The sequence below is a fragment of the Symsagittifera roscoffensis genome, chromosome 4 (genome assembly GCF_963678635.1).
Source record: "Symsagittifera roscoffensis chromosome 4, txSymRosc1.1, whole genome shotgun sequence".
Taxonomy (NCBI): domain Eukaryota; kingdom Metazoa; phylum Xenacoelomorpha; order Acoela; family Convolutidae; genus Symsagittifera; species Symsagittifera roscoffensis.
Genome location: NC_087065.1, coordinates 63567973 through 63582756, shown reverse-complemented (window position 1 = coordinate 63582756; position 14784 = coordinate 63567973). Strand labels below are relative to the sequence as shown.

The 14784-nt window shown below is 35.1% G+C and overlaps 1 protein-coding gene across 1 annotated transcript in view; it reads left to right on the top strand.

Annotated features, from left to right (window-relative positions):
• Positions 1-13703, top strand: part of LOC134844652 (glutamate receptor ionotropic, kainate 4-like) — a 39969-nt gene extending 26266 nt beyond the window's left edge. The window contains exons 9-15 of the mRNA XM_063861449.1: positions 1854-2012; positions 2356-2616; positions 2924-3141; positions 4664-4849; positions 5211-5306; positions 5652-5845; positions 13295-13703. Of these exons, the coding sequence (XP_063717519.1) occupies positions 1854-2012; positions 2356-2616; positions 2924-3141; positions 4664-4849; positions 5211-5306; positions 5652-5845; positions 13295-13472 (1292 nt within the window). The 3' untranslated portion in view covers positions 13473-13703. The remainder of the gene's footprint in view (positions 1-1853; positions 2013-2355; positions 2617-2923; positions 3142-4663; positions 4850-5210; positions 5307-5651; positions 5846-13294) is intronic.
• Positions 13704-14784: the final 1081 nt, after the last annotated feature.

Below are 14784 nucleotides of genomic sequence, written 5' to 3'. Positions count from 1 at the left end.
ACAAATACGCTGAAATAATTTAGGCTGAACAAAATTTTTAATTGAAAAAAAAGAAAAAAAACGCAAAGTCAAAGTAAGTAAAATGAAATAAATCAAACACTACAAGCAACATTTAAAAACTTTCGCGCAGCAAAAAAATATATTCTAAGATGTGTCAACTAAGTCAACAAAATATTAGCAGACAAATAATTAGCGTACAATCTTATTCAAAACAGAATATTTCTCGTTTGAAAAAGAAACTGGTCATGATCAGATTCAAACCAAGGACCTTTGCCCCCAGGCTTGTTTGTAACTTCCTGCTAAAAGGGCCAAAAGCGCTATAAAAATTGAATTAATCATGAAACAATTTATCACTAGAGATGATTCCAGAAGTCAATATTAGATGAGTCCTGAGAACAAAGTTATTTACGGGAATAACTTTAGAACCCAATTGCAATACATTTAAAATGCTTAGCTTTCAATTGAAATTATGTACTTGATGGTTTAAAATACATTTTAGAATACAGCCGGTTGATAACTGTAAGATATTTTTTCAAGGTGTTGCTTAGTCATTTTAACATAGGTTGCCAGAGAGGTGCGTAAGTGCCAGAAAATCCCCGTAAACAGCCGAAGCAGTTTGAAATTTTAGGCTTACGAAATTTGAAATTTTAAGTATGTGTCGGAAGACTAAAGGCTTAAGCTAAGCACTTATATAGGTTTCATATCACAAAAAAAATTGCTTATTTGGTTAACCTCTTAGTCAGAAGTTAATTTGAATTTCATCATTGTGATTAGTAAAATGCCAAAACCTAAGTCATAAATTATTTCGCAGTTTTTGTATTCCTTTTTTTAGCAAAAAAATTTACACAAAGGCAAAACGGAGTTTCGCAACACACGCGATTCAATTACAAGAGTAATCACAAGGTGTTGATTAGAAAAAAAAGTCTTATTTTTTTTGAAAATAGCTGAAAAATTTATTTTGAAAAAGTCGATTAAACTATATCTAAAAAATGTTCATACCTTTGCCCCGGATGAGGCTCGTAAACTGCTTTTAATCAAGGATCGATAGGCAAAAAGGCGAAATAACGCGTGTTGATCCTCGTTAAGCCAAAAACGAAATTAAAGTCAAAAAAAATTTCAAGCTATCAATTTTTAAAATCATATGTCTACGACCCAATTCCTCCTCAATTAAGTAAATTGTTTAAGAGATTGCCCTTGAAACTACAAATTATGAAAAACGAAGCCAAAATGACGTGAGCCAAATCCGTTTAATCAAAGTTTAAATTTAAAATTCGATTCAAATTTAGAGTTGGCAAATTTACTAACTACGGAACATTTTTCAATTACACTTCAATTTTCAAGAAATTGAGCGTGTGTGAGCAGCAGCAGAAATTGTGAGAAAGGTTGTTCATCGGAAAAAAATATAGTTCCAGATTACAACTCCTTTGTTCTCATTTTCGCTTGCTCACAAGTTAAATAAGGGCGTATTTTAGATTCTTAGCTTTCCAACAAAAAAACTAATTTTAAAATTTCAAACTGCCTCTGCTGTTTACAAGGAACTTCTGGCACCAACAGCGCTCCTCTGATTAAATGGCTAAACGACGTTCTTAAAACAAAACTGATTATCCGGCTATTTTCTTAAATTAAGTTTCATACATTGACTGTTGAAATGTTGAAATTTCAACAGTGAATCTCTAGCAGTGAATCTCTAGCAGTGAATCTCTAGCAGTGAATCTCTAGCAGTGAATCTCTAGTAGAATCTCTAGTCGTCGCCTCAAAACTAAAAGTTTCAATTTCTATGTTCCCTGACTGTAAGAATTTGAAAGGATGTCAATATCCTGCCAGTAAAAGTCCTACTGATTGGTTTGTCTTAGGTGACATTCTGCTTCGAAAGGCGGACATAGCAGTGGCGGGAATGATTAGGAACTTCGACAGGGAACAGGTGGTGGACTTCACTGCTCCATATATGGACTATGGAGTGGGCATACTGATCAGAAAGCCGTCCGCCGAAATCAATATTTTCAGTTTCCTCGGTAACCACTCAGAACTAATTTCAGAGCCGAATAATTTGATTGGTGAAAAACAAGTTCTTTCGCAATCTGAAACTGAAAATCATGCTCATCCCCAAAGGATACTCGGCATCCAATTGCTTCATCTCTATAGCTGTTTTGAGAAGAGGGTTGTGTTTCCCGGAGAAGATTGTTTTTTTTCTTGAATTTCCTGTTTACAAAATTTTTTTAAAAATAAATATACTGTTTCGGTTTTATCACTCTTTCTGATATTAATTTTGTTGCTTAATTTATATTGAACGAGGTTGGTATTATTAGAAAAAATATGCACACATGAATATTTTTAAAGTTTTCTCCCCTTTTTCAGAGCCCCTTACGATTCCAATCTGGGCGCTAATAGCCCTGAGCACGTTCGTCATATCGATAGTGGTCTTCGTGCTAAGCCACTCCTCCCCCTACGAGGGCAGCAGACCCCCCAAAACCCCCAGCAACTCACCAGAGGGGACGACAGAGGAGGGCGAACGAGGGGGAGAGGAAGACGATGAGGGGGATCATGCCGAGGATGTGAACTTCTTTCTGACCTATTTCAACTGTGTCTACTGGGCTCTTGGCTGTCTAACACAACAGGGTAAAATAAACAAGAAACTAATTTCGTATAAATTCTTTATTTTTAATAACTTTTACAAATCCGAGATACTAACTATGAAAATCCGCCCCCACCCTGGAAAAAATTCTAGATCCGTGCCTCGGTTTTAACCTTAATGAGAGCTTAGCACGCCCCCACCCCGCAAGTCCACCAAGTTTTGTAAGTTATTCCGATAAGAGATACTACAGACTTCTATTTTTTTCTGTTGAATAACAAGTTATGTGAAGCACAATCTTTCTTTATATGCTGGAGAAGTTCAATGGAAAGTAACTGTACGCCTGTTCTTTAGGGGGCGAATTCAACCCGAGGTCTATGTCGACCAGAGTGTTGGGCACAGCCTACTGGTACTTCTCACTAGTGGTGGTCGCAGTCTACACCGCCAACTTGGCCGCTTTCCTCACCAGTGGCAGACTGGCAACTCCCATCAAATCCCTCTCCGATCTGGCCAATCAGGATGCGATCCCTTATGGAACTGTGAAGGAGAGCAGCTTGGAGGCATTCTTCAAGGTCAGCAGCGGTGGCTATGGGAGCCTTATAAAAGCAGAGGAGGAGAATGGAGGGTAGGGGAGGGTAGGAAATGGGAGGGAAAACTCAACAAGAGATCCGGACATAATTATTACTGAACAAAATTGTAAAGTAAAAACGGTAGTACGGCAATATACCCTATCCCAGCAACCCTATGACATTGTATCCCATGCCATTCTACCCTTTATACCAATCTACCCTGAGCCAACCTTGTCTCGGAAAAATTAGTCTCGATATTAAAATGAGCTCTTGAAACTCAATGAAGTTAAAGTTTCTGGTCATTTAGCACAATTACTCTGTTTAATCCCCAATTTTTGCTCTGACATGAAAAAGAAGCATAAATTGATTCTCAATCTAATGATTTATTTTACGTAGATTAATACCAAATTAGCTACATTACGTGGGAATTATACTAGCAAACCGCAGTAAACTGTTTTTCGGTGGCTTATGAGTTCAAAAAAGTCAAGAAAAAAATGACAATGTGCAAGGAAACTTTCAAAATGGAATTCAGATGAGCGTACAGTGACAGTAGTTTCTCAAGAAGAGAGTATCCTAGTATCTAAATAGAACGAGCAACCTTATCAATTTTCACCGGCTCGTTCGGACGCAAGAATGCTAGACTAAAAATGAAATAGGGCTCGAAAAAGCAACAATTACCTGTCAACGTGGCATCATACCTGTCAATGTGGCAAACAGGTTGGTTTACAGGACCGAAAAAGCTCTTACATGGCACTTCTATGTCATTCTGCAATTAACAGAGCCCTCGAAGGACAAAAAAATTACAGACAGACAATTTGCGCCGCCCATTTTTGAGGGAAATTTTGATACCCTCAAGCAGCGCGCGGATTTTTTTCAACAGTGAAAAAGAAGATCTTGAAAGAAATTTGATCTTTGGTGAATTAGACAATATCCGCTCTCTTCAGCCTCATCAAGAAAATTGGTTTTGCGATGGTTCTTTAAAATCTTGCCCGATGCAGTTTCATCAATCATACACCGTTCACATCCAAGCTGCTGGTTTTTATCAAAACCAGCAATTTTTAATACTACTCATAAACCCCTTGATTTTGAAAGTAATGCGTTGAGCGCGCTCGCTGTCCATTATACTGGTGCATCACCTAAATTATATTTTTTCTAAGTTGTGCATTTTCTTTTAGGTGAAATTGTCGTGGAACCTAAATTACATTTAAATTCTGCCGACTTAACGAATGGCAGTAAAATAATTCAGAAATTGTTTACGTGAATAATTTTTTTTGAAATACTCGACAAAAACACCCCGAGTCATAGACATTTCCCAATTTTATGATAGTGCAGATCATTGAATAATCATTGATAGTGCAGATCATTGAACCAGTGAGTTCTGGTTTATTGATAATATGATTTCAGTCTTTTTTTCTCTTTAAAAACGGTGTCCCCGGTGGTTGTTCCTTCTCAAATTCGACTAGAATCATTATTGAAATCAGAGGGAGTGAGGGTAAAAACTAAAAAAAAAAAATTTTTTTTTCAGTCACAAGCGGAAAACTCTGACGTGGAGACGTATAAGACACTGTGGAACCACATGAAGGGGGACCCCAGTCCGATGGTGAGGAGTGTGGAGGAGGGGTACTCCAGGGTGTCCACGTCCACCTACGCATTCATGTGGGACTACCCGGTGCTGCAGTACCAGATGCAGAAGAACTGCCAACTCATGATGGTACTCCCACTCTTGCCAACAATCCCCCACCCCCAGCAAACTATAACCCCCTCCCGTCAATACAAAAATATTACTGCGGTTGTGCTGAAATTTGTAGCTCCTTCGATTAGCCAATCCAATCTCGTGAAACCACTATTTGAGGTTTGTCTACGGTTGGGGGACAGAAATTGCCCTCTTAGAAGCAGTTTCTTTACTCGAGTTTACAACACTTTGACCTCGATGTATCCTTAAGAAAACTTTTACACTTGGTCGGCTTAGTATGGAATGAGTCATGAACTTCTTCTAAACGGAGGACCTTTGCCAAAATTTAGCTGGGCGGTGGGGGGCCTGGAAACATAGATCTATTTCAAAATAACTTTAGGTGGGCAAGTCGTTCAACAGGAAGAACTATGCCTTCGCAGTGCCTAAGAGCGTCCACTTCTTACCCACAATCAGTCTGAGCATCCTCTCCTTGCAGGTCAGTTCAACTTCAGGAGTTTATTTTAGGAGCTTATTTCATTATAATATCGATGAAAAATAATATTTTTAATAATTGTATAAAATAATCAAATTAAATCGATGGAAGTTGCTCGAAAGAAACTGTGAAACAATTTAGTAAACAACCATTAGATGGATTGGCCCGCATGTCAATCTTTTGTCTACAGGATAAAGAAATTCAAACAGATCTTTCTTAAATAATATGATAGAAAAAAATTTATTCTTAATTAAAAAGCTTAGAAGTTCGAGTTCCTTTAACTTGCAGCGTGTCGAAACCACCCCCACGCCCGGTGGGGGTGGTTTGTTACATTGATATTGTGTTTAGGAGCAGGGGAGTCTAGGTGCTCTTCGTGAGAAATGGTTCGAAGGCAACTCGCTTTGCACGGCCGAGGGGGAGGAGAAGGCGACTGCGGGACTTACTTTTGACAACATAGGGGGCATATTCTACCTTTTCGCTGGGGGATGTGTCATGTCAATGTTCATAAACTTGATGGAGAATATCTGGTTCAAGTTCATGAGGTACTCTTTTTCTCTCCCGTGATAGTCACCAACTTTTATAAAGGTTTTTTTTCTCTTAAATGTGAAGTTACAATCAAGTCGTTTTCAGTCGAATGTTCAGACTCTTCTTCAAAACTGAGGCCTCTCTTTTGTTTCGACCATTTGAAAAATGTGAAAGAATTTTTCATACAAGTTTGTCCTAAGTTTTTTTTTCACGCAAAATCAGGTACCATAAATAATCATCGCAGTGGGTCATATCATTTTAAAGCCCTTTTAGTCGTGATCGGAACGACGTATAAAACTTTCAAACAAAATTTCGAGATAGACCGAGTTTTGAACTTTTTTTGGTCTAATTTCGAGCTAATAAGGCGAGCGTGCTGGTTTACTGTAGGTACTTTTTATTTAAACTTAGTTTTACTCAAGAGAAATTGGTTTTTGGAATTTCTAAGCGCCATTTTCATTAATTCCAAAGTTTCTGCAAAAACATAGAAAAATTTTTTGGAAGTTTTAAAACGTTTTTACGTTTTTGTTTTGTTTTTCAGTTTCAAGCGATTAACGATTTTTAGGTCCCGGTTCGAGGTGCTCGATTTATAATTTAACTTTCTTGATCAAAACTTCAAATCTTTCGATCGTTTTGACAAATTTCGGTATATTTCGACTTTCTCGACCAAGTTTTGGTCTGTTCCGACTGCATCGACCGAATTTTGGTATGTTTCAACTTTCTCGACTCAACAAAAAAAATAAAAAAAATCAATATGCTTAACAAATTCGTTTTGCTTCAGTTATTTTGACTGTCTCGACTGAAATTTCTCAAGAGTTCACTTGTTTGACCCCGCATAGATTTGTTTCGGCTTTCTCGACCAAAAATGGGAATGTTTCGACTGTCTCAATTTTCTCGACAAACAGAAAAATATTCCCGCTTTCTTGTCGGCTGTAGTGTGTTCGACATAACTTTCATCTTTCTCGACTTTTCGACTATCAAATAACATGAGTAAATTGACAAAATCTCATAATGTAAGCTTTTTAGTTGATTTTTTGTGATGATGCTTTATTCGAAAAAAAATCAATAAGAACCTTTAAAACGCAAAACTCCTCCATTTTTTCAAGTTGAATCTCCCAATTTTGCTTAAATTTTCATTAGAAATTTGGAGTGAAAATGTTGATGTAAAAACTGATTATTGAGGAAATTTCTCTATAATTTTATTTCTTGCCTTAGGAATCCTTAGGTTTCCAAACATTTAAAGGTTTTCTTCTGAAAATTTTTTTGGCTTTGTGACAGGCAAATCTCTTCAGTCGATTGTTGCGGGTTGCAACTTTTTGATGGATGTCTTTTCTGAGCACTTTTTTGCACATTTTTCAATATAAAATGAATTAAATCTTGAAAAATTTAAATTAAAGAAAAAATAGGCTGTGATCGACCTATAGTTCAACTGTGCTTGACCCATATTTTGACTTTCCTGATCAAATTGGGTATGTTTCGACTTAGTGCTCGACCTAAAATTGCTTCTCGAACGCGGAATTTCAGTCGCAAAAATGCACTTGCTCCACTTTCGAAGTCGAAACATAAATCAAGCACCTCGACCCGGGGTATTTCATGTTATAATTCTGTAAAAGCTTCAAGTGATCAGGGAGTGCAATGCCTTGTGTAGGACTGCATAGATCTTGCCTCTTTGACGGTTGCTGTGCAAGTAGAAAAGAAAATCCCGGCAACAATAATAAGAAAACCTGAAAAAAAAATTAGTTTTCAAATTGGGATGAGAGGATCCGAAAGCCTGAATTTTAGACATATTCGACACTATCACAATATTAGATTTGTTCGACATCAGTTTTGTTTTCAAAAAACGAGTAAACGAAATTAAAAATAAAGTTTGAAAAATGAAACCTTAAGACAAAGGTCACCCCCATTTTCATTTGTCGGAACAATAAAAGATACAATACAAAAATGCACTTTTAGTGTTTGATGAAGCCTTTTGAAGATTAAATCAGTTATTTTGGCCAGTAATTACAAATTTTTTAGCGCTAATCGTGATTGAAAATGAAATCAACATCACAAAATTTTGATGGTTGAGGGAAGTTAAAACCTTGCAAACTCTTCTGACTTGTAGTTTGATATGTACAATCAGACCAATTTCTGCATGCTTCTGACCTGCTGGTTGCAATGCATATTTTGATCCACAGTTTGAAAGGCATCATACTTTCAGTTCAAATTGAATTTCGGAAGATCCCTATAGTGGGGTTTTGTCATTTTAAAATCAGGAGTTGAAAGCTGGCGTCCAAATATGACTGCTTAAAACCTTTTGGTTTTCAAGATATGGCGTGTTTTATAATTTTTTCTATTTTTAAAAAAACTTAGAGATAAAATAAAGTAAACGAACTTGAAACTCTCAACCCTATAATGGGACACTGTCAGTTTATACACAGGGGTTGCAAAGCTGGCGCCGAAATTTTTTTGGTTCTAGAGGTAAGGCGTTTTTTTAAGATTTTTTCATTTCTTTTTCAAAAAAAGTTAAGATAAAGAACTAAACAAAAACTGAAGTTCTCAATCCTATTTTGGGCTGCTTTCAAGGTACACTCATAAATTGAAAATTTGACATCCAACTATGACTGCTCAAATACTTTTGTTCTTCGAGAAATGGCGATTTAATGATTTTCTAATTTAAAAAAACTTAGATATAAAAAAACTAAACTAACTTGATTTATTCCCCTCTAGTGGGGCGATGTCAGGGTAGACTCAGGTGTTGCAAAGCTGGCGTCCAAGTTTGATTGCTCAAATCTTTTTGGTTTGTTTCGACTGTCTCAACTTTCTCGACAAACAAAAACTCCCGCTTTCTTGCCGGCTGTAGTTGCTCCTATAGTATTTTATAGTTTTCAAAAGCAATCAAATTGCTAAGACATTGAGACGGCTTCTATTTTGACTTTCTAGAGTACAGTCGATTTGTAGGAACGGTAACAAAAAAGTAAAAAAAAAAACACGCCCGACCTATGTTTCGACTGGGCTCGACGAATGTTTCAACTTTCTTTATCGAATTTGGGTATGCTTCGACTGTGCTCGACTTGTATTTCGACTGTGTTCGACCTACGTTTCGACTGTGCTCGAGTTATGTTATGACTTTCTCTATCAGAAACTGGTTGTTTCAACTGTACTCGTCATATCTTTTGACTTTTGATTTTTTCGACTATCAAATAACATGAGTAAGTGACAAAATCTCATAATGTAAGCTTTTCAGTTGATTTTTTTGTTTTAATTTTTTTTACTCAAAAATAAATCAATAAGAACCCTTAAAATGCAACAATCCCTTCTGTTTTGCAAGTTGAATGTCCCAATTTGGCTTATATTTTCATAAGATATTTGGACTGAAAATGTTGATGTAAAAACTGATAATTGAGGAATTTTCTGTAGATCTTTTTTTCCCGCAGGAATACTTAGGTTTCCAAAACCTAAATTCTGAAACCTTTTAGTTTTTGGTAGCCAAACCTTCTCAATCGATAATTGCGAGTTGCAACTTTCCGACGGAGGTCTTTTCTGAGCTCTTTTTTTTCTGCTCATTTTCCAATATAAAATGAAGTAAATTCTTGAAAAATTTAAATTAAGAAAAATAGGCTTTGATCGACCTATGGTTCGACTGTGCTTGACCTAAGTCTTGACTTTCTTGACCAAATTTGGGCATGTTTCGACTTTGTGCTCGAATTAAAATTGCTTCTCGACTGCGGAATTTCAGTCGCAAAACTGCACCTTCAAACTGCACTTTGAAAACTCCAATTTCAAATTGAAACATAAATCAAGCACCTCGACCCGGGGTATTTCATGTTATAATTCTGTAAAATCTTCCAAGTGATCGGGGAAAACGTTGCCTTGGGTAGTAATGCATAGATCTTACCTTTTGAATGCATGATACTGCAAGACTTGCATCTTATGCGGGTTTTATCTTATGCAAGAGGGGCATTAAAATCAATAGCTATTTGTTCTGCTGTTTTATTTTGTCATATTAAAATCTTTTGACGTTTTTGCTAATCTTTGGCAAATAATTTACGTAATTGAACATTGGATAATCTATAAAATAAGGATAGACGGTTGCTCTGCCGGTAAAAAAAACTGAAACCCAAAGACAAAGGTCATCCCCACTTTCATTTGTCGCGTAATAAAAGTTATAACAGAAAAAAGCTTTTTTAGGTTTGATGAAGACTTTTGAAGACAAAAGTAGCTGTTTTGGCCAGCAATTACAAGTTTTTCTTAGCACTAATCGTGATTGAAAATAAAATACCTTTTACAACATTTTGCTTGTTGAGGGAAGGTAAAACCTTGCAAATTCTTCTGACTTGTATTTTGATTTTTGCAATCAGACCAATTTCTGCATGCTTTTGACGTGCTGGCTGCAATGTATAAATTGATCCTTAGTTTGAAGTCCATAATTTTTGCTTTTCAAATTGAATTTCGAAAGAATGTTTTTCAAACTAAATTTGGGAAGACTTACTTGCTTCTGACCTGCACAAATTGATGACTTTTTGCAGTATCTTGCCATTCTTATTTTCTGAGCTCCAATTTGAGGAGTTTGATATTATAAAATTTCACGTCAGAAGGATTGTTTTTCTCTTAGCTTTTTTTTCCAATTTATGTCCTTGCAATAATTTGAATTTCCATAGTCTTCTCACTTGTAAGATGCTTGCATTCCAAATTGCGCGCCATAAGATTTGGCTTTAACTGACGTGCAGTTTGCAATGCATAATTTTGCAAGAGTTTTGCCTATCATGCATCTTTCTATCTATACATTATTTAAATTCGCATTCCAATTGTCACATGTTTAAGTAGTCCCTATGTTTACATGTTTAACTTTTTCAACGGATTTTTTTTGCACGTTTACCGAAACAGTTTTTGAACGTTTAAGATATATCGTATATTGTAATGCATAAGAAGAGGAGTTTCTTTTGCAAATTTTCTATGTTGATCTGTTGAAAGGTCAAAACAAATCAAGTGTTTAAATGCTTTATCAATTCGACGTTTTAAAATCCATTGAAGCGCGAATGCCTCAATTCTACATTTTTCCTACATTCGCAACGTAAAACTATCAAAACTTTTGTTTGGGATGCATTACCTTTAAAAATTTTATTTTCTTATTTCATTTGGACTGCAGTTTGGAAAACATAGTTAAGCAAAACATTATGCTTTCTAAAATTCAGGTCAAAATATTGCAAAACTCTTTCAATGTCAGAGATTCTTTCAGGTTATGTACTGCCTAGTAAGAATTTTGTAAGCATTCTCCAGTTATAATAAACACTGCCAAAAAGTTCAGAAATTATCTGGCTAATTCATGATATCAAATCCACTTTAGGGTCTCAGTATTGTTGAAGCCGAAAGTGCCCAAATAAAAGAGTCAATCGGTGGAAAACGGACGGTTGTAGTGTTGAAAAGTTCGCATTGCTGAGATATATAACCGATTTTCTTCAAATTTTAGAGTTGACAAAAGTGCATGTAACAATTGGCATTATTGGTTACCGAATGGAGGTTGCGTTACAACTCAGAAATATATCATCATAAGTTTTCAGCTTTTGGAATCCAAGAATCATTTATGTTACTGTGGCGTTTTAAACATGGAGCATATTACAAAAATAATTCATTGGTAAATCTTGACTGATACATAGATGCCACTTCTAATTAGAAATGTTTTTCTATGTAGAGTTTTTTTGGTGCGCACTTCTACGTGGAATTTTTTTGGTGCGCAATTGCTAAGAAAAAAGTTTCAACTCAAAACAAAATTGAATTGTGTGAAAAACTAAAATAAATTTAGCATGTTAAGTTATAGTTTTATAGTTTTATCAAAGCATTTTTTTTTTCGAAACGAAAACGAAAATCGGTGGAACATCGATGGAACATCGCTGGTTCATCAATAAAACATCGCAGGTTCATCGCTGACAAACAGTGCACAAACAATGCACAGTTTCATCAATGTTTCTGGTCCAATCACAATCAATGTGCTTGAAACGGTGATATGAATTGATGCACTTATGATGCAAGTTAAAATTCATTTTTCTAAGATATTTTTTAAATACTTTTCTTATGATTTTAAGTTTCGAAATAATCCAAGACAATAATCCAAGACATCAACAAACAACTAATTTTTCAAAAGAGAACAAGATAAATCGATTATTTCGACCATGAATTGAGCAAAAATTGTTCAAACAAACTCAATTACAGCTAAGTTTTTTAAATTTCTTAATCATTTTCAGTTCCATTAAAATTTGAAGCATTGAATTGCAGTATAAACATAAACAAGTAATCAAATCTGAAAAAAAGGTCACTTGAGGTCATTTAAAATTATTAGTGAAAATTTCACATTTAGAAATATCTGATGATTAGAAGATTGAACGCGCCATGAATTCTCAATGTGCTAAAATATTGAAAAAAGAAATGATATAAGGGTTTCGTAAATAAAAAAAACTCGCTAAAAATTTGCAACCCATCCGTTTTTTAACCATGACATGTATTTTTGTCTCATAGTAGAAACTCATGCTTACTCAGTGTCATGCTTTTATTGCAAAAATATGGAGAAAAAAATTGTCGTCATTATATGATAGTTAAAACAAATTTTATTGGAATTTTATGGAGAAAAAAACAATAGATTATATTGCGAGTAAATGGAGAGAAAAACATATTTTCTTGCTATTGCAAAAAGAAAAAAACGGTGACTGGCAAGTAGTGCGACAGCCGTTAAGGCGACAACCGTCGTTTGTGATGAGATTTTCAGAAGACAATGTACTTTTTTGAGAAATTGACAACGCAAAACGATTTTTTAAACAGGCAAATTACTTTTCTGAGAAAAACAAAACCGAAATTTTAACAATTAAACGCGCATAAAACATATTTTATAATTTTCTGGTCAAAATGGAATTCAAATTTATTCACTTCAAAAACCGAGGTCGAGAAAACTTATTAATAAACGGTTTTGTTTTTGGATTTCGGTAAGAGCTTATTGGGGCTGGCATTGCTAGTATTCGTATTAATTTTGGATGCTTATACAATTTTATGGTCTAAATATCTTTTCTCTTTAAGGTCATGTCGCCTTGTTTGCCTAGCACTAGAAAAAAAAAACACTCTAACTGCAATATAATTGACCCAAAATAAATTAATTTACTGAATTTTTTTGACCATATAATCTAACATTTTCGTCTTCCAACATAAATAGGCCATATCATTGATTGTAAGAGGTTGAATTTATTTTCGAACATAAAGTGGTCAGATAATTGATTATTAACGGAGAAACTTTGGTGCGTGATAGCTGTTAATCTACGAACTCTTTCTGGTTCATAGAACTCTTATATGCATCATGCATCAAAAAAACATCATTACGCATGTATAACATGTCCGGATTGCAAATGCAACTTCAACCTGGGTTTTCAGTAATAAACTGAACAGCCTATAATTTTTCTATTTTTTTAACTAATTTAACTGCTAGAATGTTAATTCTGTGACATTAGGAAGACGTCTAAGCCTTCATTGGAATCCCACACGATCTCAAGGCACAAATTGGTCCAGGGTAAGCAGAGAATTCACAAAGGAGGTTCAATCACCCTGGACGAAGCCGAGAAGGTGCCTGGGCAAGCGAACACATTCGACTTCGAAGCAAGTGTCTTCAGTCCACAGAACAGCAATTGATGCAAACTGATTTCAAAAGTTATAGTCACGTTGTGAATATTTTGAGCTGTAAATAAAGCTCATGCATGACAAAACTGTCGTTCAGAATGGCTGGCCGACCGCATAATAGTTAACTTTTAATGTTTGTTGAAACTAAGTGCAGAAATGTTTTGCCGGTGCATGAACAAAACTAATTTAAAAAAAATTACAAGAGCTTGATTGTTGTGAAAACTTTGATTATGAATTAAATAAGCAAGCAAATTTGAAAATCGAGAACCATGAGCCTTGAAGCGGTCTTTTTTACAAATCGAGGAAGCTTCTTCTTTGTTTTAAATATCATTTTAAATCATTTGAGAATGCTGATCATACCAGCTGCACCAACCTTCCAACTGTTGCCCGGTTTTTATAAAGATCCAAACAGATTCTATGAAGAAATGTGCAGAATTTCAATGAAGAAAACGAAGGTCAGACAAAAAGACAAAAATTTAAGTTTTGCGACATGCACATGAAATCAATGACTATATCGTGTCGGAATCTTATCCCTATGTTATCTGCGCTATACCATAGGGTAGAATTAACTTCGATCACAAATTCAAGCAGTTATCACAAATTAAATTATCTGGTTGAACTGATCTTAAAACTGAATTTAGCTCTAAGACTAAATTGTAAAACTCTTGTTTGAGTTTCATGTTGATTTGATTCGACCGTTTTATATTAAAAAAACACCCATCGCATCAAACTTTTCTGCCGTTTTCTTTGCAATTTTTATGGTGTTAGAAGATAATGAAATTGATTTTAATGACTTGGGTAATAATCACTAAGAATTCTATAAACATTAGTCAAATCAGATCAGCACTCTTTTTTAAAATATTTGAATCGTTATTCTCACTTGCTTCCGGAAAGACAAACATTTTTGTTCACTCGTTTTCATAATTTGAAACAAACGGCAGGAGAGTATCATGTACTGCAACCTGTTTTGATGCCTTTCGAGAATAAAATTTTTATCTGAAATCAGCACAAAAATTAGACAAAAAAGCTGAGGAATTTTTCAAACATATTCAATGAAAAAAATGATCATTGAAAAAAAAACATTATCGATCAAGATAATAACTGAGAAGTTCTTAAGATTCAGCTCCATTTTCTCAATTATGAGTTTAAGTCCTTTCTCATAGAGTATTTTTGGATAAGTTATACCGTCTGTTCGTCACGCTATCTTATTTTCGGCCGGATTGATTCGTGCAGTTTCTTAGTTTCCGATCGATCCTAATCTTACTCTTATATTTCCTAGTCTCAATTGACCTAGGATATACTGGTATTCTTGCGAAGTTAAAGG